This window comes from Capsicum annuum, chromosome 9 (genome assembly GCF_002878395.1).
Source record: "Capsicum annuum cultivar UCD-10X-F1 chromosome 9, UCD10Xv1.1, whole genome shotgun sequence".
Lineage (NCBI taxonomy): Eukaryota > Viridiplantae > Streptophyta > Magnoliopsida > Solanales > Solanaceae > Capsicum > Capsicum annuum.
Window position 1 is genome coordinate 121,874,363 of NC_061119.1, and position 27,048 is coordinate 121,901,410.

General features: G+C 37.1%; 1 protein-coding gene across 1 annotated transcript; it reads right to left on the bottom strand.

Annotated features, from left to right (window-relative positions):
* Positions 1 to 856: 856 nt before the first annotated feature.
* Positions 857 to 12,070, bottom strand: LOC124887115. Its single transcript, XM_047396298.1, has 3 exons — positions 11,803 to 12,070; positions 4,971 to 4,990; positions 857 to 1,153 (listed from the first exon to the last, which is right to left on the bottom strand). Exons 1-3 carry the CDS (start codon positions 12,068 to 12,070, stop codon positions 857 to 859), a joined length of 585 nt encoding a protein of 194 aa, XP_047252254.1.
* Positions 12,071 to 27,048: the final 14,978 nt, after the last annotated feature.

The following is a 27,048-nucleotide window of genomic DNA, read 5'->3' on the forward strand; positions in this document are numbered from 1 at the left end:
TAAAAAAGTACTTATCACCCTGAAGCTGGTCAAACAGGTCATCAATCCTAGGAAGAGGATACTTATTATTCATAGTCACCTTATTGAACTATCGATAGCATATACATATTCGAAGGGACCCATCCTTTTTATGCACGAAAAGCATTAGAGCACCCAACGGAGAAACACTAGGGTGAATAAAACCCTTATCAAAAAGATCTTTCAACTGCTTCTTAAGTTCTTTTGACTAAGCTGGAGCTATTCTATAAGGAGGAATAGAGATATGATGGGTATCTGGGAAAAGATCAATCCCAAAGTCTATTTCCCTTGCGGGAGAAATACCAGGAAGATCATCAAGAAAAACTTTTGAAAACTTATTTACTACAGGGATAGATTACAAAGAAGGGTCCTCAGAATTAGAATCCTTAGAACTAGATGACATAGACTCTCCTTGGAAATCAATTTTTGGGCTTTTAGACAATAAATGAACTTTCCATTAGGTGCTAAAGAACTATCTTCCCACTCAATCAATGGTTTATTTGAGAATTGAAAACCAACCCTTTGGGTGCTATAGTCAAGAGATGCATAACATAAATAGAGCCAATCTATCCCCAAAATCACATCAAAGTCTAACATATCCAACTCTATTAGATCCACCAATGTCTCTCTACTATAGATAGATACCACACAGTTCCTATACACTTTCTCGCCATAACAAAGTCACCCACCAGGGTAGACACAAAAAGGGAAAACCAAAATGAATAGACATATAACGAGTCACACAAGAAAGATAAGACCCCAGATCAAGAAGCTAATACATATCACGAGAGAAAACCTATAACATAACATTAATAATATCAGGAAATGCTTCAAATTCCTAAAGGGTTGCAAAAACATACAGACAATTTTGGCCAGTATCGGTACTAGAAGTAGCACCCTTTGGTGCTGGATATGAAGAAGTAGCAATTAGAACTTTATTAGCTCCAGAAATGACCTTTGAAGGACACTCCCACTGCATGTGACTAAGTTGACCACAGTTAAAGAACATATTCCTTCCCTCATCACATACTCCATGATGCATTTGCCCACAAAAACAACAAGAGAGATAAGATGAGGCTGACAAAGCTCCACTGTCCTGAGACTGGGAATCTTGTGCCCTAAATCCACTGTCAGCCTAGAAGCGACGATCACCAGATAACTTAGGATATGGAACAATAGACATACAATAAGAACCATAATTTCCCCACTTCTTCTTAGACCACTGCCTATGATTTTTACCACTATTCTGATAGCCTCCACCCTGCTCAGAATACCTGAATTTCTTAACTATGTCTTTCCCCTATTTTGGCTTATTCCTTCTTTTTCTCCCCATCTTGGTGCATGTCACCACAGTCTTAGTGATATTCATGTTCTTGTTCAACAATGTGGCCTTTCACTCTAACACCAAGTCCCGAGTCAAACCCAAAGTGAACATACTCAGCTCTCTACAAGATACCAACTTTGAAGCATAGTGAGATAACTAATGAAATTTTAAGGCATACTCCTTAATAGTCATCCTTTCTTGATTCAAATTCACATACTTCTTTGCTTTTGCATCCCTCAAATTATGAGGAAAGAAGTAATCAAGAAAGGCACTAGAGAAGTCATCCTACATAGCTGGCTCAACTTCTTCACCCTGCGACTTCTCCCACTCCTCATACCACAATATGCGATATCCTTCGATAGATATGTAATGAACTCCACACCTTTAAAGTCAAAAGCATGCATCACTCGAAAGGTCTTTTCCATCTCATCTATGAACCATTGAGGATCCTCCTTAACCTTAGAGCCTGTGAAGGTTGGAGGACTCAACCTCATGAATTGGTCAACCTTTATGTCCTCAAAAGAAAGAGTAATAGAAGCAACACAATTAGACTAGCGTAACTAAGAGGCCACCAATAGAGTAAGCAAATGAATCGATTGGTCAAACTCAATATTTGACACATAACTTTAAGGCATTATGGTAGGAGTACCATCAGTCTGAGGAGACCAATGAGGACTTGTAGGGACCAGTGGAACTCTACATGGGCAGTCAAAAGTAGGGACCCTAGGCCGGGTCTTTACTCCATAAGTAGGACGAGTTCCATCCATTTTCTCCTAAGGCGGGATAGATGAGTTTCCATGAGCATCATATCTTTAGGGAGGCATGATCTAAAATGCAAACAAAAGGAATTAGAGGATATTTTAACATCGTAGAATCTACAGCCCAAAAGTTGAACACAAGAAAGGGAAACATTCCTAAATACCTCAAAGTCTCTCCCTTACAAGTGTGACACGCTACACAACTATAAAAGAGACTCTACTTTACATGGCTTTGTTGATACCTAATTTTCCATGAACCTATGATCGAAACCAACTTTTTTATGAGTTGAACCAGGGCTTGACGTGATAGGTATCCTAAGTCCGCCATAGAAGGAGACCACCCCTTTTGACAAGTCAAGACAAAACACAATACACTAGCAACAGATGAATTCCAAATATATAATAAGATGGGCTAAGTTACAAATATATAATAAGATAGACAACTCAACCAACTCAGAAAGGAATCTAAGAATTTCAACAACCATCCCAATTAATAGTAATCCACAAAGCCTCATGAAAAACCAAACCAATCTAAGTCGAGACATGTCCCTGATCATAGCCAAAAGAATCCAATAGAAGTAGTCTAACACATAAATAAAACAAGACTTTAAAATGATAGTCCTTCCGAAGGATGGAAGTTCACTAATTTAAAGTTGACTGCTGACAACCCAGAAATCCTATCACTATGCAGGAAAAGTAGAAGTATCTCTAGTTCTAGCATCACGTGGGGATACAACATTCGAAGATAATTAGCGGGATGAGTGTTAGTATGTAACTTAGGGAAGGGATAAGTTAATTCCAAGTAAAAAACACAATAAAATCCATATGCACACATTCTACACACATATATATATAACATGTTGGGATAGGAAACAAGGCTTAGCATGAACTTTAAAACATTAGCCTAGGCTCTGTAGCTTAACCGTCATAAAAAGTCTCCCAGGGCTATATGAGCTTAACTCCTCTTGCTGAAAGGGCCCCAATACGTGTTAGCTACATGAACTTGAGAATAATCATATGAGCATATACACCAAGGGTGACTCAAACACCCAATAATATATCAGAGGTAACTTAAACACCAGTCATTAAGCAAGGGTGACTCAAACACCTGACCCTTTAGGTCTTTATTGGTCACCCTATGATTGGGGGTCCTACGATCCATCAAGACACCTTAAGACTCGCAAGATGAGTCATATGTTAGGTAGTAATTTAAGAAATCAATGAATTTTTCAAGGACGAAAATCTAGGGTGTTACATTTTGAGATGAAGGCAGAGTAATTCCCTATAAGAGAGGACACCATTTTGCAAAATAAAAAACCTATGGATATATACATTTTGATAACTAGAGAAGTGATAAGAAGCTCTTTCTCGCACTCCCACTCTCTTTTGTCTTCGAAAAAATAGAAGGTAAAAGAAAACTGCCCAAAGGCTATTCATTGTACTTAGAAAGATACTAGCTTTTATTGACAGTCGAAAACTGTTGCAGTTTTCTTTTAATATTCTTAAATCAAGCATTTGATAAAGGTGCTATTCTCTCCTTTACCTACAGTTTTTAAAAAATAGCCAGATTCTTGAGATGAAGATAACATAAAATATTGGGCCCATGCCGAGCACAGGCCTTGCCCATCTAGTGTGTGTGTATTTTTATACACACACATATATATATAGTTAGAGTGCTATTTTTTCCCCTTTCCTTAATTGAAAGTTTAAACAAAGTCTAGACCAAGGCCTAAAAAAACCAAAAAAATATACAATTTGGGCTTTGTTCGGGTACAAGCCCGTTTTTCCAAAATGACTTGACTATATATTTGTCTATAATACTAAGCTTCCACTTCACTTTCCATTTTTTCCCTATCTTTTCCAACATGGTTCCTAGCTACTATCACCGTAACTCATGTTCGCTCCATCATTTTCTTTGGTCCATCAATGTAGTTTCATGTGGTGTTTCATAACTCTTTCTTGCACAAATTTATCATATGGACAAGGTATTTTAATTTCCTTTTGTTTTCAGTACTCATCTCAACCCTTTCTCGTCAAAATTTTGAAAATTCAGTTGGATAGAATATCTCCCAAAGTTGATATCGAAGGAAGAAGTCATCTGAATTTCATAGTTCTCCCACAGGTGAAGCTATTGATATTGCATCAATTTCCTCTATTGACTTCTTCTGCTAATTCTCTTCTTCTTAACCTCCTCAGATGAGCTATGGAAATCTTTCAAGGTATTTATTAATGACATGTTATTAAATATATTTTTTGTTTTCTTGGGATGAGTAGTTTCTTAGGGCATCTCCAACCTTGAACATTATTTTTTACACCAAAATGGTGGAAATTATCTCCAATCTATTACACTATTTTTAAACCAAAAGAATATCCTTTCTATATTCTTCACGTTCTCTCTAATATATTGTAGTATCTTCTTTTATTTATTTATTTATTTATTTTATTTCATAAAAAAATTCTTTCTTTTTATTTGTTTCTACACATTCATCTATAATTTATTTTCCTTTCTTATTTGATATTAATGATTGGAAAATATTATACATTGTACATATTAATGGATGATTCAAATAAACTAAGATCATAGATAAAATTATCACGATCCTAATTATCGGATCGTGAGAGCACCTAGTCTAATCCACCTAGATTAGAGAACCACTTACCAACCATTTAAAATATACGCAAAGTCATCAAGAAACCCATAAACCTTTTCTTTATTACAACATATTTTAAAAAATATAAAATATAAATGAAAAACCGCCCTAAGGACCTATTATAAATAGATACAAGATCATTCTAATCAAATAGAATACGATAACCAGACACAACTTCCACTATAGAATGAGTGGAATAGAAGCTGATAGAGGACTCACCTGAAAATCATCAATTGATCCTGCAACAACATTATATCTCAAAAGGTTATAGTAATAGTAGTATCAGTACAAACAACATGTAGTGATAGGTAGCATCAGTTGACTAGGGTTAGATCACGTAAACACAATTTAGACATCACAAAAAAAGCATGACAGCTTATATAACAATTTAATTTCTATCACTTTTACCCACTTGTGTTACCTAAGAGTATTCCCTTCTTATTTTCATTTATTTACTTATATATAATCAATTACTAGTATTCAATATATACCATTGAGATTCCTAATACACCAATCACACTTTATCTCACTAATCACTTATCACCCTTAACATTAAATGCATCTGACGCAAACCGATCGACGACCTTGTCATAATAGGCATCCCAAGTCTGACTGGGATCGGAGATCATCCCCATTAACCAACCCAACCTATAGCCGCTTGTCCTGAGTTGATTGAATTTCAAACATGTAACAAAATAGTGTAATAGCTCACATGAAGACTCTTGGATAGGATCACAATCGTGACTGGCCCAACCGAGTCCAACCATCCCATACCAACAACCAACCATACCAAACCAACTGCCCAACCTTACTAAACCAAACCACAATCCATAAACCAAGCCATAACCAAATAAGATTCCAAAAAATAATATAATTAATCCCAAAATAAAATACGATGGAACAACTGACAATGTCGTTCAATGATGTCAGCACTCTATCTTATTTCCTTACCAAGGCTGACACCTATACGATCCCATCCACTGCAACCCATAGTAGTACCACAAAGCCTCTAACCAAAAGTGTAATAGAATCCAGTTGGGACATGCCCCCAATCACAGCCAAAACCAATATTAAAAATAAAATCAAAGTGTCTAGAAATATCCATAACATGAAATGAATCCTTAAAAAAGGATGGAAACTCACCACTTCAGTCCAAATGCTGATCCCCGAGTTAATCACTATGTAGGAGGAGTAGAACAGTCGATTCCTACATAGCGTGGGTATACAACTGTCAGTAGAAGGGTTAGCGAGTGAACGCTAGCATGATCTAAGGAAAAGGGTAAAATAATGCCATTTATAAAACCATGTAAAACCATCAATATACACATATATATGTATATATATATATATAACTATGCCGGGAAAAGGGATAGAGTTTAGCATGCCATTAAAACCTTTACCTGGGTTATGTACCTAAACCACCCATGAGCTATATGGCTTCAGCTCCCTCTGCTAAAAGGGCCTAGTGTGTAAAGCCGTATGACCAGTAAAGAAAACTTGGGATGACTAGTACATGCCCCAAGATATAATGTGACATCATGCACACGGTCACCAAAGCCAACCTCACATCGGCAAATATGAGTTTCCAATTTTAGCCCCCCCGGGACCTCCACCTTTGCCACACATCCTGCCATTATTGCCTAATTAAAACCATTTATCAAGCAACCAATCAATTCATTTACTATTTATTAACCAAGGGCATTTAGTGTTGGTATCGTCATACCGACCATACTTGCAAGTACTATCCATAACCAACCATATATAGGTTTAAGGGGACTTCCCTGTGCCCTTCCATTTACCATATTAAACCACTTGGGGGATTCCATATACCCCCCAGACATGGAAATTTAGCCAATTACCTTTACAAGACATTTAAACCATGCATAATTCATTTACCGAGTTTTAAAACAAGCAAAAGTTCCATTAAAAGTACTCAATGCAATGAAAACAATATTATAAGCATTTTGTCAAATACATTGGGGGCATAATATGACCAAAACCAATTTCAATTACCATTAAACTATTCCTATCCAATCAGATTATCCAAAGCCACCATTAATGAACATAAAGCAAAATTAAAACCATGGAAAACCATAACCAACCATTTAATATCAAAACCCCAATTCATATTTGAAAACCAAAATCATACAATCAATAAAGTCATGAAAACATTCACAAAAACCATGCTTCTAGTTAGAATTTACAATGAGGGAAGAAACATGCCTTAAACCAAGATGATGATGAAAAGAAATCACCAGGACAAGCCCCAAATCAATCCTCTAGTTGAAACCCTATCTTCCCTTACCCAAAAGCTTTTTAGAGAATTATAGAGTTTTTAAGAGTTTTTTAGTGTTAATGAATGGAATAATAGGGTAAATAACCTTCCGAGTAGGTTAGAAGTTGTGGGACCTTATTAGGATAAGTGGGTAAATATCCAGAAAACCCCAACTTAAGTTGTACAAAATCCCATCCCAGGGTTTCGACTGACCCTCATAAGTCGTACCCTCCAATACGAGTGGTACTCTCCATTCGTATCCTAGCCTCAACCTTTGGATCAAACACTATCCAACATACGGCTCATCCAACCAACTTGTATCTAGAGTATATGATCCATACCCTTTATCCATATCCCTGACAGATTTAAACCTAGAAAGATTTAGACACTATCCACCATACGAGTCCTGGGTCCGACTCGTACCCTTGCTTATGGCTCACAGTGAACCACTCATACTAAGATCCAACCTAAGTAAGCAAGTCTAAGATTAAGTTAAGGAACCAAACGATCTGTACCTACCAATATGACTCGTACCCCAAAGCCATATCTATTTCAGTAACCAAAATCCATCCCAAACACTGGTTAACATACGAAAGGACCATACTATTCATAACCCAACATACGGATCGTACCCATGAGTCGTATTGTGTCCAGAGATTAGTTTTGGGAAATTTTCTAAGTATCAAAACCTAAGGTGTTGTAGTCTCTCCCACTAGGAATATTCCTCCCCGAATAATGGACAAGGTAAGGGTAACCATACACACGAGTCATTTGCACTATGTTATCAAATGTATTCCTAATCTTTAACAAAGTTTGAAAACAAAGAGGCAAAGTTATGAATCTTTCCTTTAACAAACTCTGAAAATAAAGATGTGTTGAAGACACATACCTTCCACACGAATCCCATAACTAGAAAACAAATGCGGATATTTCAACTTTATGTCCTCTTCTATTTCCCATTTAGCTTCTTCCACCTTATGGTTTTGCCAAAGAACTTTAACCGATGCCACATCCCTTGTCCGCAACTAACTAACCTGCCTATCCAAGATCTCAATTAGAATGTGCTTATAAGATAGAGAATCTGTGATACCTAGTCTTTCCAAGGGAACAACCGAAGAAGGATCACCAATGCACTTCCTTAACATGGAAACATGAAAGACCAGATAAACGAAGCTCAAGCTAGAAGGAAACTCCATCTCGTAAGCAACATTACCAACTCTACGTAAAACCTCATAAGGACCAACATACAGTGGACCGAGCTTCCCCTTCTTACTAAACTGCACTACTCCCTTTAAGGGAGATACCTTTATAAAAACCTTATCCCCAATCTCAAACTCCAAGTCTCTATGCCTAACATCCGTATAGGACTTTTGGTGACTTTGGGCAGCGTTAAGCCTCTCCTGAATCACCTTCACCTTCTCCATATCCTTGTAAACCATGTCAGGTCCAAATATATATGCCTCAACAAGCTCAAACCAACCAATAGGAGATCTACACCTCCTACCATACAATGCCTCAAAAGGGCTATACCAATACTAGAATGGTTGTTATTTTTGTAAGCAAACTCCATTAAAGGTAGATGCTTAGCCCAATTGCCATCATAATCAATCACACAAGCCCGAAGCATATACTCTAATGTCTGAATAGTTCTCTCCACTTGCCCATCTATCTAAGGATGAAAAGCAGTACCCAGACTAACCTTAGTACCCAAGCGCTTCTGAAAAGACCGCCAGAAGTGAGATGGAAACTACGTACCATGATAAAAAATAATTGACACAGGCACCCCATCCAGCTTCACATTCTCTTGAAGATATAGCCTTGCATAATCCTCTGCCGAGAGGGTAGTCTGCACTAGAAAAAGGTGCGTAGACTTAGTCATCCTATACACGACAACCCAAATCGAATCATATTGATTTCGAGGCCGCGAAAGACCGATAACAAAGTCCATATTGATCACTTCCAATTTCCACTCGGGCAATTTAATTTCTTGATACAACCCTCCTGGATCCATGTGCCTAACCTTAACCTGTGGATACATCATGCACTAAAATCAGCCACATCCCTCTTTATTCTATTCCACCAATAGATCTTCTTGAGATTATGATACATCTTAGCCGAGCCAGGATGAAAAACATAGCGCTATTCATGTACCTCAACCAAAGTCCTTTGTTGAAAACCATCGATAACAAGAACACACAACCTCTCTTGGTACCATAATATACCATCACCACTGATCTTAAACACCATTACCTTTTGCCTGCTAATGTCGCTCTTTATTTTTATCAAGATAGGAACTAGCACTTGTTTTTCCTTAATCTCCATACCAAGAGATGATTGAACCACTTCTTGCACCATCATGCCACCATCCTTGGATTCCAAGAAGCAAACTCTAAGATTAACCAAATGGTGAATATCCTTCACAAATTCCTGCTTTTCTTCCTCCACATGAGCCAAACTCCCCATGGGTAACCTACTAAGAGAATTAGCAACCATATTAGCCTTACCTGGGTGGTAATAAAGACTCATATCATAGTGCTTGAGAAACTTAAGCCATCTCCTCTGCTTGAGATTGAGCTCTTTCTACGTGATCACAAACTGTAGACTCTTATGATAAAAAAAGATATCTATGTGAACACCATACAAATAATATTTCCATATTTTCAAAGCAAATACAACCACCAACAACTCCAAATCATGAGTAGGATAATTTCACTCATGCACTTTCAGCTGCCTGGAAGCATAGGCAATCACCTTCCCATGCTACATCAACACACAACCAAGCCCTACCCGAGATGCATCACAATAAACCCACGAACCCATCATTGCCTTCCGGCAATGCCAGATTTGGATCCAAAGTTAACTTATCTTTCAACTTCTAAAAATTCCCTTCACAAGCATCCGACCAAGAAAACTTGACCTTCTTCTAAGTCAACTTAGTCCAAGGAGCAGCTATAGATGAAAAGCTTTCCACAAACCGCCTATAATACCTGGCTAAATAAAAAAAACTTCAAATGTCGTATGGAGTCGTGGGTCTAGGACACCTCTTCACCATAATAACTTTTTGTAGATCTATCCTGATCCCCTCACTGGAAATAATATGACCCCAAAAAGTTATAGTGTTCAACCAAAACTTATATTTAGAGAACTTGGCATACAACTGCTGTTCCTTTAAGGTCTACAACAAAACACGAAGGTGATTAGCATGATTCACCTCTCTCTTCAAATGAACCAAAATGTCATCAATAAACACAATAATAAAGAGATTCAAATACTGATGAAAACCTCATATATTAGATCCAAAAATGTTGTTGGAGCATTAGTCAACCGAAATGACATTACCAGAAACTCAAAGTGCCCATACCAAGTATGAAAAGCCATCTTAGGGACATCTACCTCCCTAATTTCAGCTAATGGTACACATACCAAAGATCTATCTTAGAAAAAAACTTGGCACCTTGAAACAGATCAAACAGATCATTTATCCTTGGAAGAGGATACTTGTTCTTGATCGTCACCTTGTTCAACTGCCTATTGTCAATGTATATTTGAAGGGAACCATCCTTCTTGTGTACAAACAACACCGATGCACCCCATGGAGATACACTAAGATGAATAAACTCCTTATCCAGAAGATCCTTAAGTTGCTCCTTGAGGTCCCTCAACTCAGCTGGAGCCATTTTATAAGGAGGAATAGAAATTAGATGAGTGTACGGAACCAGATCAATACCAAAATCTATTTTCCTATCCAGAGAAATACCAGGAAGATCATCTGAAAAGACCTCTGGAAACTTATTAACCACTAGAACTAACTGGATAGAAGGACCTTCTGAGTTAGAATCTTTAACCTAGATCAAGTGATAAAGACAACCTTTAGAGATTAACCTCTGAGCTCTAAGATAAAAAATAAATCTCCCCCTACGAGCTAAAGAACCACCCTCCTATTCTATAACTGGTTCACCAAGGAACCTAAAGATAACCCTACGAGTCTGACAATCCAAGGATGCGTAACAAGAGTGAAACTAATCCCTACCCAGAATTACATAGTAATCCACCATACCTAACTCAAATAGATCCACCAAGGTCTGCTTGCTACCAATAGATACCACACACCACTATAGACTCTCTTAGTAATAACCGAGTCACCTACTAGGGTAGAAATAGAAAAAGGATCCAAAATAACTTCTGGATCTAAACCAAAAGATACAACCACATAGGGAGCCATATAGGGGAGAGTGGACCCCAGATTAAGAAAATAGTATATGTTATGAGAAAAAGTTGTAACATACCATTAATGACATCAGGTGATGCCTCAAATTCCTGTCGAGATGCCAAAACATACAACCTATTCTGACCAACACTAAAACCAGGAGCAGAAACAAAAATAGATGCCATACCAATAGGATTAGGAGCAGAAGATGAGGCCATAAGAATCTTATTTGCCCATGTAGCAGCCTTATTAATCGGACAATCCCTAAGCCGATGGCCTGTCTAGCCACACTTGAATAATTTGTCCCTTTCTTCATCACAATAACATGAGGATGACCACAGAACCAATAAGGAGGGCATGAAAAACTAATTGACCTCTGCTTACCTGAGATTGGGCACCCTGTGCATAGAAAATATCGCCACCTCAATGATAACTGTCACCCGCCTGGTAAGGAGAACTAGTAGAAGAGTAGGAAACAAAAATCCCCCTCTTCTTTTTCTGCCATTTGCCACCATTCTAACCACCCTGATACTGAGCACCTCCCTGGTAAGAAAACCTACTCCTCTTACCTTGTTGATCTTCAAACTCCATCTGCTTTCTTTTTTTATCCTCTACTTGCAGCATATGAATAGTCAACCTAGATATATCCATATCTTTATTCAACAAGGCAATCTTGTTCTCCAAAATTAAATCTCGATTCAACCCAAAAGACAACTTCCTCATTCTTGCCCGTATGTCAGCCACTAAATTAGGAGCAAACCTTGAAAATTGGTGAAATTTCAAGGCATATTCCTTAACAAACATCCTTCCCTGCTTGAGTTTCAAAAAATCCTCCATCTTTGCTTCCCTCAACTCTTAGGGAACAAAATAGTCTAAGAAGGCCTTAGAAAAAGTATCCCACAAGACAGATTCTTCCACATTACCCCTATGCCTGTCCCACTCTTCATACCACTGATATGCAACATCTTTGAGCCGATAAGCTGCAAAGTTTACCCCCTCCATATTGGTAGCCTGGATCACTCAAAATATCTTTTCCATTTTATCCAAGAAGCCTTATGGATCTTCCTCCACTTTTACTCCAAAAAAAGTGGGAGGACCCATTTTCATAAATTGGCTAACCCTTGTGGCCTCAGTAGACAAAGCACCAGTTCCAACCTGCTCATCCTGATTAGTGACCATCTGAGCAATAACATAAATAGACTGATGGAATTCTGCATTTATTACCTCCCCTTTAGGAGGACTAGTAGCAATCGGTGGAACTTCAGAACTATCAGGGATAAGACCATGAGATCAAAGATGAACCCCAAAAGTAGGATGTACCCATCCAGTATTACCCCCAGATGGATAGAAGAATTTTTTGGTGTTTCAGATCTACGAGGCATGATCTGAAAGATGAAAAAACAAGGATTGGAGAAGATTAGAGAACAAACAAGTGTGGTACGCTACACACCCCTAAAAGAGTCTCTACTCGACATGGCGTTATGGACTCCTAATTGACTATGAACCTAGGCTCTGATACCAACTTGATGCGAACCGACTGGGGGCCTTATCATAATGGGCATCCCAAGTTCAGTCGTGATTAGAGACCACACTCATTACCCAACCCAACCTACAGCCGCTTGCCCCGAGTTGGCTGAATTTCGAGCATGTAACAAGATAGTGTAATAGCTCACATGAAGACTCTAGGATAGGCTCACAATTATGACAGACCCAACCGAGTACAACTATCCCATACCAATAATCCAACCATACCAAACCAACCAGCCAACTGTACCAAACCATACCATAGGACATAACCAAATAAGATTCCAAAAAATAATATAATTAATCCCAAAATAAAATATGATAGAACAACCAACAATATCGTCCAATGATGTTAGCCCTTCAGTTTATTCCAATGCCAAGGTTGACACTTATACCAATCCCACCTATTCCAACCTATTTTAGTACCACAAAGCCTTTAACTAAAAGAGTTATAAGATCCATTTGGGACATGCCACCAACCATGGCCAAAACCAATATCCAAAATAAAATCAAAGTGTCTAGACATATCCATAATATGAAATCAAGCATTCTAAAAGGATGGAAGCTTACCACTTTAGTTCAAATGCTGAACCCTGAATCAATCACTATGTATGAAGAGTAGAACGATTGATTCCTGCAAAACGTGGGTATACAACTGCCAGTAGATGGGTTAGCGGGTGAACGCTAGCATAATCTAAGGATAAGGATAAAATAATGCTACTTATTAAACCAAGTAAAACCATCCATATGCACATAACCATATATATATATATATATATAACCATGTTGGGAAAGGGGACCGGATTTAACATGCCATTAAAACCTTTACCTGAGTTAAGTAGCTTTGCCGTTCTAAAGTACCCATAGGTTATATGGGTTTAGCTCCCCCTACTTAAAGGGCCTCAGTACGTGAAGCCGCCCGACTAGGGAAGAAAACCTGGGATAACTAGTACATCCCCCAAAATATAGCATGACATCATTACCACGATCATCAAAACCAACTTCACATAGACAAATATGAGTTTTCAGTTTTGGTCCCCTCGGGACCTCCACCTTCCACGACATTGCTACATATCCCGCCATTATTGCCTAATTAAAACCATTTACCAAGCAACCAATCAATCTATTTACCATTTATTAACCAAGGCCATTTAGTGGTGGTACCATCATACCGACCATACCTGTAATTACTATCTGTAGAAAACCATATATAGGTTTAAGAGGACTTCCAAGTACCCTTTCATTTACCATATTAAACCACTTGGGGGATTCCATGTACCCCACAAGCATATCCATTTAGCCATTTACCTTTCTAAGACATTTAAATCATGTATAGTTACTTTAGCGAGTTTTAAGACAAGCAAGAGTTCCATTAAGAGTACTCAATGCAATGAAAAAATTATTATAGGCATTTTGTCAAACACATTGGGGGTATAATATGACCATGACCAATTCCAATTATCATTAAACCATTCCCATGCAATCCAATTATCCAAAACCACCATTAATGCACATAAGCATAATTAAAACCATGGAAAACCATAACCAACCATTAAATATCAAAACCCCTAATTCATTTTTTAAAACAAAAATCATACAATTAATAAAGTCATGAAAATATTCATAAAAACCATTCTTCTAGTTTGAATTAACAATGAGGGAAGAGAAAATTGACTTAAACCAAGATGATAATGGAAAGAATCACCAAGACAAGCCCTAAATCAATACTCTAGTTAAAACCCTAGCTTTCCTTGCCCAAAAGCTTTTGAGAGAATTATAGAGTGTTTAGAAGAGTTGCTAAGTGTTAATGAATGGAATAATAGGGTAAATAACCTCACAAGTAGGTTAGAAGTCTTGGTACCTTATTAGGATAAGTCGAAAAATGTCCAAAATACCCCCACTTAAGTTGTACAAAATCTTGTCCCAGGGGTACAACTGACCCTCAAGAGTCATACCCTCCAATACTAGTTGTACCCTCCACTCATATCCTATCCTCAACCTTCGAAGAAAACACTGTTCAGCATACGACTCATCCAACTAAGCCGTATCTGAAGCATACGTCCGTACCCTTATGTATCCCTGGCAGATTTAAATCCAAGAAAGATTTTGACATTGTCCACCATACGAGTCCTGGGTATGATTTGTACCTTGTCTTACGAGTCACGGTGAGCCACTCATACTCAGATCCAACCTAAGTAACCAATTTTAAGATTAAGTGAAGGAAACAAATGATCTGTACCCACCAATATGATTCGTATCCCTAAGTCGTATCCATTTTAGTAACTAAAATCCATCCCACCAACCAACACTGGTCAGCATACGACATGACTATACCATTTGTATCCCAACATATGACTCATACCCTTGAGTCATATTAGGTCTAGACACCGAAATTCCAGGAAATTTTCTAAGGGTCATAACCCTAGGTGTTTTATATATAACTCTTTTTTAATTCCAACAATTATTATAAGATAATTTATTTTGTTTAATCTTAATAATAAATGATCCCAAAAACCATGACCTTGTAACAAGTACAATAATGACACTTAACAACTACTTCATTTATACACACATTTAAGCATTTCTCAAATAACACCCAACAGTTTAATCAATTGTAGTCAATAAAGACATTAAACTAGTCAAAACCCAAACTATCAATTACTAACCCAGTCCACAACCATGATACAACAGTAATATCCAAGTCAACAATTTATGACTTTAACAATGTTAATACCTCAATTCAAACATTCAAATAATAATAAAAAATATACTAACTATTTGTTAATTTAATCAAAAATAACTCAATGACCCAAAATAAATAGTTATGGCAATTAACATACATTCCAAATTTACATGAGAAACCATCTTTAGCAATTAAGCACATATATCTAGTTCACTCGTGGAACCACTACACTTATAAATACTTTGTATATACAAGCTAAGGGTCTATGATCGTTACCTAGCCATGACATATACGAGACAATCTCTTGTCTATGTACTACACGGTTATGGTACCTGAGCCAACCAATGAATCATAATATCAACCAATCCTGTGAAGATTTCCAAAATATGGTATAACCTACAATAATATTAAACATCACAACAATCACTACTATATAATCAAAGTCCTAGGCATGATTTCTCCCATAAAATTTTGTATTATGGATACAATTACTAATCGCAGTCTAGTACTCATAAATGATATAACCAACCTAGACACCAAGCTGCTGCAATAAATAAGTTATACCATGGATGGTATTGCTTCTTATTCATATTTCCAAAGGCTAAATCATTTAATAAACAATAATTACAAGAGTAATGAATAAACTACTACTCAAATAAATAACTTGTAGATTCAAATCACTAATTTTATCCTTATTTACGGCCTACAAAATTACCCAAAGGGTAAATTAAATATGGTCAATACGATGAGTACTGGCATCCAACCCAAGGAAAGGTATAAAACAAATGTAATTTATGAAAATCTAGTTATAAGCCACATGCACAACACTTATACATATATACAGGATGCCTATGGGACATGAAACATGAGCATTTAAAATATTGTTCTTGAACTATGTAGCTTATACAGACTTTCTAGGCACCCATGGGCTATGGGTCTGGCTCCCTCTATTGGAAAGTCCCTAGTCCATTTTAGCTGTATGTATTAAGGAAAGACTAAATACACAAAGAAGATAACCATCCAAAGTATAATGTATGCATTAGACATGATGATTATATAGACCCTAACATCGGCAAACGTGGTTTAGAGTATTGGTCCCATCAGGACTGCACCTTCTTGGTGAGCTACATAATTTCCTTTAAGCACAAATAAAAATAATTTACACATAAATGAACCATTAACCATGGATTCTTTTATTTGGGCATTTCCAACCTGGTATCATCATACCAATAGACTTGCAAGCTATTCCCTTTATGCCAAACCCAAATCATTTAACCATTAGACTCTAAATTATAGTACAAATTCAAAAACTATAGCCACCAAGGGCATTCCAAAACCATAGCTACCAGAGGCATTCCAAAACTATAGCCACCAAGGGCATTCTAAATCATTTTATCCTTTTTCAATTAATGCAATGCAATGTTTCAAAGATAGTTAAATAATGTAGAATCTTTATTCAAACCCAAAGTTGACAATGTGAGTTGAGGTTAATGTCATTGCCATGCAAAAATTCATCCATAATGTGAAAACCCAAATTACAAAGTTCACCATTATAACAATGCTTGAAATTCAGTTCCAGAATCCATCAATTAAAGCATGAATAACCCATTAAAAACAAGGAAAAAATAATCCAAGTATTAACAAGCAAAAACCCTCAACCCTAAGTGATTTAATCATTCCAAAACACCAAAATGCCAAGTTAATTAATACAATAATCTGACAATTAAAGTATGAAGTGTACAACATGCCTAAAAATTAAGACAATTTGGAAAGGAATCAAAGTTTAAAGCCTGGAGAATAGAATTCTTGCAAAACCCTAGTGTTTTCTCAGTTTGGGAGTTAAAGAGGAGAAATGCAATGTATGATCTTGATAATTGAAGGATAAGGGGTAAATTGGGTATTTTTAAGTCATTTAAGGTTGCAAAGGACCAAAAATCTCCCTAAAAAACAAAAAAATAAAGTTGGCCAAAATTTTCCCAACAACATGGCACACTGGTATCTCAGTGACTAGCCAGTATTCCACGCTCCTATTACGGAGATTAAGTGTCGTGGCACGCTACTATTGCAAACCCTCACTATCTCAAGGTCTTGAAATTACCCCAACCCTTTCCAAGAATTCCAAAACTTACCCTATGCACTTCTTTAACATCTCTTGTCATGATTTAAAGTCAACAATCATCATTACACATGAATAAGGGTCACAAATAAATTGGTCAAAATTTTCTAGGGTCTTACATTATCCCTCACTTTGGATCATTCATCCCCGAATGAGGAGTTAGGATATTTTGAGCATGATAATAGAGAGAACCTAAGGGAATTCAAGGAAAAAATTCAATATGTGACAAGAGGGGAAATAAAACTCATACCTTAAGCATTTTCATCCAACATGGGGAATGAGAATGAGTACCTAGCTGTTATATCCTCTTCTTATTTCTATGTAACCTTGCTACTTTTTGATTCCTCCAAAGCACTTTCACCAAATTTATATCTTTGGTCCTTAATTTTTGAACTTTTATATCCAATATCTCAATTGGACCTCCTTGTAGTACAATAAATCCTTAACATTAATATCCTCAATAGGGATAATCAAGGAGGGGGCACCCATATATTTCTTAAGCATAAACACATGGAAAATAGGATAAATCAAGGATAAATTTGCTGGTAACTCCAATTCATAGGTAACATTACCAATCTTTCTAATGACCTGATACAAAGTGATATAATGAGGGACTTAGCTTCCCTTTCTTATCGAATATCATGACTCATTTCATAGGAGAAACCTTTAAGAATATCCAATCGTTCACTTCAAACTTGAGCTCCTTCTACCTCACTTCCATATAGGACTTTTGGCAACTTTGAGTAGTCTTAAGTATTTCTTGAATCACTTTTACCTTCTCCATTGCTGGTGAACTAAGTCAGGGACAAAAAATCTAATCTCACCCACCTCAAACCATCCGATAAAAGACCTGCACCTACTACTATAAAGGGCCTCAAAATGAGCCATCTAGATATTAAAATAATGACTACTGTTATAAACAGACTCAATGAGTGGTAGATGGTCAACATACCTTCCTTTAAAATTAATTTCACAGGCCCTTAGCATATTGTCATGACTTGAACTAGGGGCTGGCCATGATGGGTATCTCAAGTCCATCGAGGAATATAGACTAACCTTTTTTTCTATCAAATAGAACATGATACTACTCAACGAATGAATCGAACATATAACAAGATAGAGTAAATATTAACTCAAAGTCTGAGAATATCAATAACCAATACCCAGTACACAATAATCCATAAAGCCTCTATACCAAAAAAATCTATGTCGGGTCATGCCTTCGACCCTGATAATATTAATGAAAAAGTAAATGTGTAGTCTTCAAATTCTTATTTATGGAAGGAAAACCTAAGGAATAATAGAGTCTTCCAGAAAATAGAAGCCCACCACTTTATCATAAATGATCGACTCTGAAATCACCTATCACTGTGCAGGAAAAGTAGAAGTTTCTTAAAACTGTGCATCATGTGGGGATACAATATCAAGAGATAGTTAGTAGGGTAAGCACTAGCATATAACTCAGGATAAGGATAAAGTAGTGTATTCAAAAGTTTAATTTAAAACTCACTATACATGTTCACATTTATGCACATACATATAGTAGATTATGGGGTAGGGAACAAGATTTAGTATGAAATTAAAACATTATCCTAGACTATGTAGCTTAACCACCATAAATAGGCTCCCACTGGCTATATGTGTTCAACTTCCTTGCTGAAAGGGCCTCAGTATGTGTGAGCCACACAAATTAGAGGTATTACGAAAGACTAGGTAAAACACCTAGGCTTTGAACCATGAGAAGAACTTTACCATTTGATGTCTCTAAGTAGGGTACAACTAGGAACTTGAGTCGTACTCATGGATGCGGGTCATATCCACCTTGACCTCCCACTCTCATTCCTTGATTAGTCCATGAGGGTAATGCACTATCAATTATACAACATGGTCTCCCCTTGGTCGTAACCAAAGCATACTATTCGTATACTACTCAATCATATGGAGTAAAGTTTCAACTTGAGTGGACTATTTTCTATACGGATGAAGCTTACAAGTTAGGGGTTGAGTAGTACCCTAAGGTTATGACTCAAGGGTATCTACTCGTACCTTTAATAGTATAGATGACCTAGGAGGAGACTAAGGTATGAGTAAGGGTACCAATTGTACCCTAGGGTACAATTACTTAGGGAGTCATATGGGGGAGTCGTACCCCTAGACAGGGTAATTTTCCATCTTTTAACTAAGGGTCCTGTGGTTATTTCCCAAGCCCAAAACCCTAAGTACCTTCACTATAGAAGACATTATAGCCTCCTAGTACCTCATTTACAAGAATCAAACACTCCAAAACACTCTAAAAGTTTCTTGAAACAAGATTAGAGGCTAGGATTTGGAGGGTGATCTTTAAGAGGCAAAGGGGAGTCAACATTCTTGGTAATTCAAGTTATTTAAGGAATGTATATCTTTTCCTTATTAAATAACTCTAAAACCCATGTAATTCACAATTAAATTAGTAAGTGTACATGGTGGTTTTGAAATTAAATAAAAAGGGTTTTATTGCTTAATAATGAACAATGATAATTCCTACTTAGACTTGTGTTTATTCACGATATTGATGATGATTTGCATATAAGGATGCATGTTGTATATGGTTTAACATGTGGTTCATGAGTAACACTAATATTGATGAATTCTATCTTAAAAATAACCCGTTAAAGGTAAGCACATAAGGTGTTTGTGAAAATATCTTAGTGAATTGTCTAGTCACATGTTTGTAGTATTTAAACTAGGGAAATGGCCCAATATGTATGAATTCTTGATAAATAATATTGTGAAGGTGAAAGTTATCTATGTATTATGTAATTGATAACCTTGATGGTTTTATTAATAAGAAGGGAGTTAAAGTACCTAACATAAAAATGAACGTGAATTGTGTATGGGACTAAATTATGTTATAGAATTGCTAATTAAATATGAATGGATTTTAAGGTTTTTGAGGGCCATAGTATGAATTATATGAGAAATTGAATTAAGGCATTGGCCTATTGTAATGGTTGAGCAATGAAGGCTCCCATGAGGACCATATGGACATGTATGATGTTGAATTAGCTAAATGGGTTAATGTACTTATGTGAGGAATTAAATGTATATGGATTAATAGACAAAGGGTTAGAGTCCCAACGTCGATTAAGGATAGTCGTGATGGCTTGAGGGTAAATTCCCTTGCCTAATAAAATTGCTTGCGGTTAAAGTCCCTTGTATAATGATATCTCATGAGGTTGAAGTGCCATGCCAAATGAATTAGCTTGGGGTTAGAGTACCCTATCTAATGTGGCATGAGGTTAGAGTCCCTTACCAAATATATGAGTATGTGGTTAGAGTCCCTTGCTTGAATGAATGTGTGTGAGTCATTAGAGTCCCTCACTTATATGAATATGTGTGAGTGGTTAGAGTCTCTCACTTAAATAGATGTTTATGTGGTTAGAGTCCCTTACTTGATGATATATAATATGCTTAGAGTCCTATGCCTAATGAGAAATGCTTGAATGTATAACTGTGGAAGGTTGGAGTCCTCCATTACGTACATAAAGAATGAGTTTTTCAAAAGTGTTGATAAATCTTATCCCCTTGATTAGCATATACTATGTCTATATATATGGATAAGGTTATGAATGTGATTGAATATAATATATATCTTTGTTGTTGAATGATGATTCTATTTTATCCTCATACTTGAGTTACATGCTAGCGTTCCAACCACTAACAATCTCTGGATGCTATGTCCCCATGCAACATAGGGTCTAGGGTATCTTTTTCTCTTCCTGTATAGTGATTAGACAATCAAAGTAGTTCATTCTTTGACCAGGGAGTGGTAACCTTCCTTACTTCAGAAGATATTTTTTCTTGGTCTCCTATCTTTAGACTTGATCTTATTTTGACTTGGTTTGGCTATTGTCGAGGGCTTGTCCCAACATATATATTTTTAAAATTTGGGTTGTATAGAGGTATTGTGGATGACTATGGACTTGAGTATATTAGTTAGTTGATGAACCTAATAAAATAGTTAGACATTGTTTAAGTTATGTCTTGTGGTATGTTTTCTGCTATCTTATTTTATGGTCAGGATTTACTCGACCTTTGTGATCATTGTGATGACTGTGATGGGTTATTAGGGAAACCTCTAGTTCATGTGGGCTTGAGGTACCTATATAAAATGGCCCAGTTTTTGGGTGTGTCAAGTTGGTATCAAAGCCTAGGTTCATAGTTAGTTTGGTTTCCACAATACGATGTCGAGTAGAATCTATTTTAAGGGTGTGAATCATGCCACACTTATAAAAGACGAGATATGAGACATTTTAGGAAATATTTCCCTTTCTTGTGTTTCAATCTCAAGCTATGGAGTCTAAGGTCTTGGATTCCTCTAGTTTTTATTTGCTATCTGTTAGATCATGCCTCCAAGGAGATCTGAGGCTCATGCAAACCTTTCTAAGGGACCTATGAATAAAGATAATCCAACTTTTAGAGTTCGGATCTAGGCTAGGGCTACGGTATTTGATCATCTTCATGGGGTTTCACCTGCCCCCATCAAACCCAACTATGAGAGTGATCATACTATTCCGTTACCTCAGAGGGATGCTACTAATGCCGAGTTTCATTACTTTGTCAACCTCTTGACTCAATTGGTAGCCTCTCAATTAGAGTCTGGTGCTCTGACTATTATTTCTTTTAAGGCCATAATAATTGGCCAACATATGAGGTTGATCCCTCATATGCTCTCCGATACGAACATTGAGGAAGATCCTCAAGGCTTTGTTGATAAAATATAGAAGATCTTCCAAATTATGCATATTTTGGAGATTGGGGCTATCGAGTTTGCTTCCTACCAATTAAAAAATATAGTGTACTAATGGGATGAGGGGTGGTAGTTATTTAGAGGTGTTGATGCTAGTCCTGCTATATGGGAGGACTTCTCCAAGGTTTTCTTAGATCTCTTCTTTTCTCAAGAGTTGAGAGAGGAAAAGGTGGAAAGGTTTATGAACTTGAAGCAAAAGAGGATGTCTGTTCAAGAGTATTCCTTGAAATTCCATCAATTTTCAAGGTATGCTCCTATATGGTTTCAATTGTAAGGGCTAGAATATGTAAGTTTTTCTCGAGATTATTTGATGAGTTAGTCCTTAATAGTAAGGCAACCTTGCTGATTGAGAACATGGATATTTCTAGGTTGATTATGTATTTGAAACAAGTGGAAGAAGATAAAAATAAGCAAGTTGAGCTTAGGGAGAGGCAAGGAAAGAAATTTAGGCCTTTTGAGCCTAATAGTGGTGATGGTGGTAAGTACCACTAAAAATGTAGAGGATTTTGTGTTCTTTCTCCTCGACTAATGTTCATTCTCCTTATTAAAAGTTTTTTGGGTAATTGTCGAACTCAATTTAGTGGTGGGTCCTAGGAATAGGGTGCCCAATTCTAGGCTAGTGGTGCCTATTCGGCTCCACCTTGCCTTTCATGCAGATTTTGTGGTCAGATTCATCATGGTTAGTGTCAGAAAGGGAGAAACAGATGTTTCCATTATGGTTAGATTATGCATATGCAGTGTCATTTCCTCTTTCTAACAGCTTCTTGGACCAACAGGGCCCCTATTACCACTCCATTTACTCTCGTACAGAAGGGTGATATGTCTTTCTCTACTTCTATTTCTCACATTGTTATTGTCTGGATTCACTTGTATTCATTTGCTACCTGCCAGGATTCTGAGGTATCTCTTGATGTTGTCATGGGTATGTTGATACTTTTCTTGCATGATGTATATTTTTTACTTGATCTAGGGTATTCTCTTTCTTATGTGAGCCCATATGTGGCTGTGTATCTTGATTCTGGTCCTGAAAGTCTATCAATTCCTTTTTTGTTTCTACCCTAGTTGGAGACCCTGTGATTGTTAGAAGGGTCTATAAGGGGTGTGTGATATAAGTTGGTGGTAGAGATTCTCTTGCATACTTGATAGAGTTGAACATGGTTGATTTTGATGTCATTTTAGGGATGGATTGGTTGGACTCTTGCTATGCTTCCTTAGATTGTCGGACCCGTAGGGTTATGTTCAAATTCCCTAATGAGCTGGTTATTGTATGGAAAGGTGGTTCCCTAGTGCCTAAATGAAGGTTCATTTCTTATCTAAAGGTCCAAAAGTTGATTTCAAAGGGGTGTTTGGATTATTAGGTCCGAGTTAAAGATTCTAACTTGGAAGAACCTTCTCTAGAATTTATTCTCGTAGTTAATGAGTTTCCTGAGGTATTTCCCGATGATCTTCCCGATGTTTTTCCTAATAGTGAAATTGATTTTTGGATTGATCTTGTCCCGAACACTCGTCTGATTTCTATCCCTCCTTATGGAATGGCTCCGTCGAAGCTAAAAGAACTTAAGAAGCAATTGAAAGACGTCTTAGATAAAGGTTTTATCCATCCTAGTGTGTCTCTATGGGGTTCTCCCTTGTTGTTCATACGCAAGAAGGATGGTTTTCTTCATATATGTATTGATATCTCCAGTTGACCAAAGTTACCATAAAGAATAAATATTATCTTCCTAAGATCGATGATTTGTTTGATCAACTTCAGGGTCTTAAGTGTTTATCTAAGATTGATCATAGATCGAGTTATCATCAACTCAAGATTAGGGATGTGGATATCCTTAAGACTGCCTTTATAACCTGATACGGTCACTATGAGTTTCTTGTTATGTCTTTCGGGTTGACCAATGCCCTGACGGAATGCATGGACTTGATGAATAGGGTCTTCTATCCGTTCTTGGGCATATTTGTCATTTTCTTCCTTGATTACATCTTAGTCCATTCTAAGAGTGAGGTGGATCATGTCGATTACCTCTATGCCGTATTGCAAACTTTAAAGGATCATTGTTTGTATGCCAAGTTCTCCAAGTTCTAGTTTTTGTTGAAAGCCATAGCTTTTCTTGGTCATGTCATCTTTAGTGAAGGGATCATGGTAGATCAAAAAGTTGCGGCGGTTAAGAAGTGCCCTAGACCTACTACTCTAATTGATATTCAGAGTATCTTGGGTCTATTCGGTTACTATATAAGATTTGTGGAGAGATTTCTACTATAGCTTCCCTATTGACCAAATTGACCAAAAAAAAGGTCAAGTTCTTGTGGTCTGATGTGTGCAAGGGTAGTTTTGAGAAGTGAAAAGATAAATTGACTTTAGACTATTTTTGACCTTACCCGAGGGTAGTGATGGTTTTGTGGTTTATTGTGAAACTTCTTGTATCGGTCTTGGTTGCGTGTTGATGCAACATGGTAGGGTGGTGGCCTATGCTTCTAAGTAATTGAAAGTTCATAAGAAGAACTACCCTACCCATGGCTTAGAGTTGTTTGCCGTGGTCTTTGCATTAAAGATTTGGAGACATTACCTATATGAGGTTTATGCCGATATCTAATTTGATCATAAGAGTCTCCAATATACTCAAAAAGAGTTAGATATCTAACAAAAAAAGTGGCTCAAACTATTGAAAGACTATGATATGAGTCTTCATTACCATCTCGATAAAGTGAATGTAGTCGCCGATGCTTTTAGTCAATTGTCCAAGGGAAGTTTGGCCCATGTAGATTCATAAGTGGGAATCAGTAAAGGACATTCAATGTTTGGCTAATCTTGGAGTTTGACTTGTCGACTCCAAGGATGGTAGTGTATTTGTGCTTTTGGTATCTCAATCATCTCTTATTGTTGAGATAAAGGAAAAACAAGCACTGGACCCTAAATTGATGAAGATCAAGAGAAATATGGGTCAATACAAAGTTGCGGACTTTGTGATTGCTGGTGATGGTATCTTGAGATACCATGGTAGGCTATGCATTCCCAATGTCGATAGATTGAGGGAAAGGGTCATGGCCGAGGCTCATGGATCTTGTTATGCCATTCATCTCGGTTCCACCAAGATGTATCATGTTCTTAGAGAGCTCTATTGGTGAGGTAATATGAAGCGTGATGTGGCTAGCTATTTGGCCAAGTGTATGGTGTGTCAACACGTGAAAGTTGAGCACATGATTTCCGAGGGCTTGTCTCAAGAAATACCATTACCCGAATGGAAGTAAGAGGCAATTAATATGGATTTTGTTACCAGTCTTCCTAGATCCCATAATTAATGTCATTCTATTTGGGTTATTGTTGGTAGAATGATCAAGTCCTCTCATTTTTTCCGCGAGGACTAATTTCTGGATGGAAGATTATGCTAAGTTATATATAATGGAGATCATGAAGTTGCATGGTGCTCTGGTCTTTATTATTTTAGATTGTGGTCCTCCATTTTCATCCACTTTTGGAAGTTATTTCAAAAGGGTTTGGGTATAAGAGTGTGCCTCAGTACCGCTTTCCACCTGTAAATGGATGGGCAAGCAAAAAGGACCATCCAAACATTGGATGACATGTTGCAGGCTTGTGTGATTAATTATGGTGGAAGTTGGTATGACCACTTTCTTTGATTGAGTTCACCTATAATAATAGTTACCACTCTAGAATTGGCATGGAGCCTTTTGAGGCATTGTATGGTAGGAGATGTCGATCTCCTATTGGGTAGTACAAAGTAGACAAGGGTAAGTTGCTTGGCCCTAATTTTGTTCACAAGGCCTTAGAAAAGGTGAAGGTGATTCGTGATAGATTTAAAACCGCTCAAAGTCTCCAAAAGTCCTATGCTAATGTAAGACGTGGGGACTTAGCATTTAGTGTTGGCGATTGGGTACTCTTGAAAGTATCTTCCATGAAGAGAGTGATGCAATTTGGTAAAAAGGGGAAGCTTAGTTCCCGATATGCTGCCCCTACTTGATTGTGAAAAGGGTTGGCAATGTTGCCTATGAGTTGGAGTTGTCTTCTAATATGAACTCCATTCACCCGATTTTCCATGTCTCGATGTTACAAAAATGTATGGGTAATCCTTCATTGGTTGTTCCTTTGAACGATGTTGGTATTTTGGACTCTTTGTCCTATGAGGAGATCTCGGTGAAGATCTTGGATTATAAAGTATGCCAGTTGCAAACGAAAGAGGTGGGTTATGTGAAGGATCTATAGAGGAACCAAAAGTCTGAGGAAGCTTCTTGGGAAGTAGAAGAAGACATGAAGTCCAAGTAACCACCTTTGTTTCCTATTTCAAAAAGTTGTGATGGAAGTATGTGTTGATCTCCTTGCTTTTATTTTTGGTCTTTGATAGACAACGAGTTAAAGTCCCTAATATGTTGAGTTAATTTGTGTCATGTTAGACAATGGGTTCAAGACCCCAATGCTTTGAAATTATGCGTGTTTTGTTTTGATGGGTTTAAGTCCCTAGTATCTTGAGTTTATTAATGACTTTGATAAATGATGGGTTCAAGTCCCTAATCCTTGAATTGAGTAAATATTCTTAATAAGTTGATGGGTTGAAGTCTCTAAGCTGTGTAATGAGTAAGTGTTTTGATAAGATGTTTTTGAGTCTTAAAGTTGATGAAATGAATGAATTGATGATGAGCATGATGTGTGTTGTGTCCTTGTTGAATGCATGCTTTAACATTGTGTAAAGTTTGAT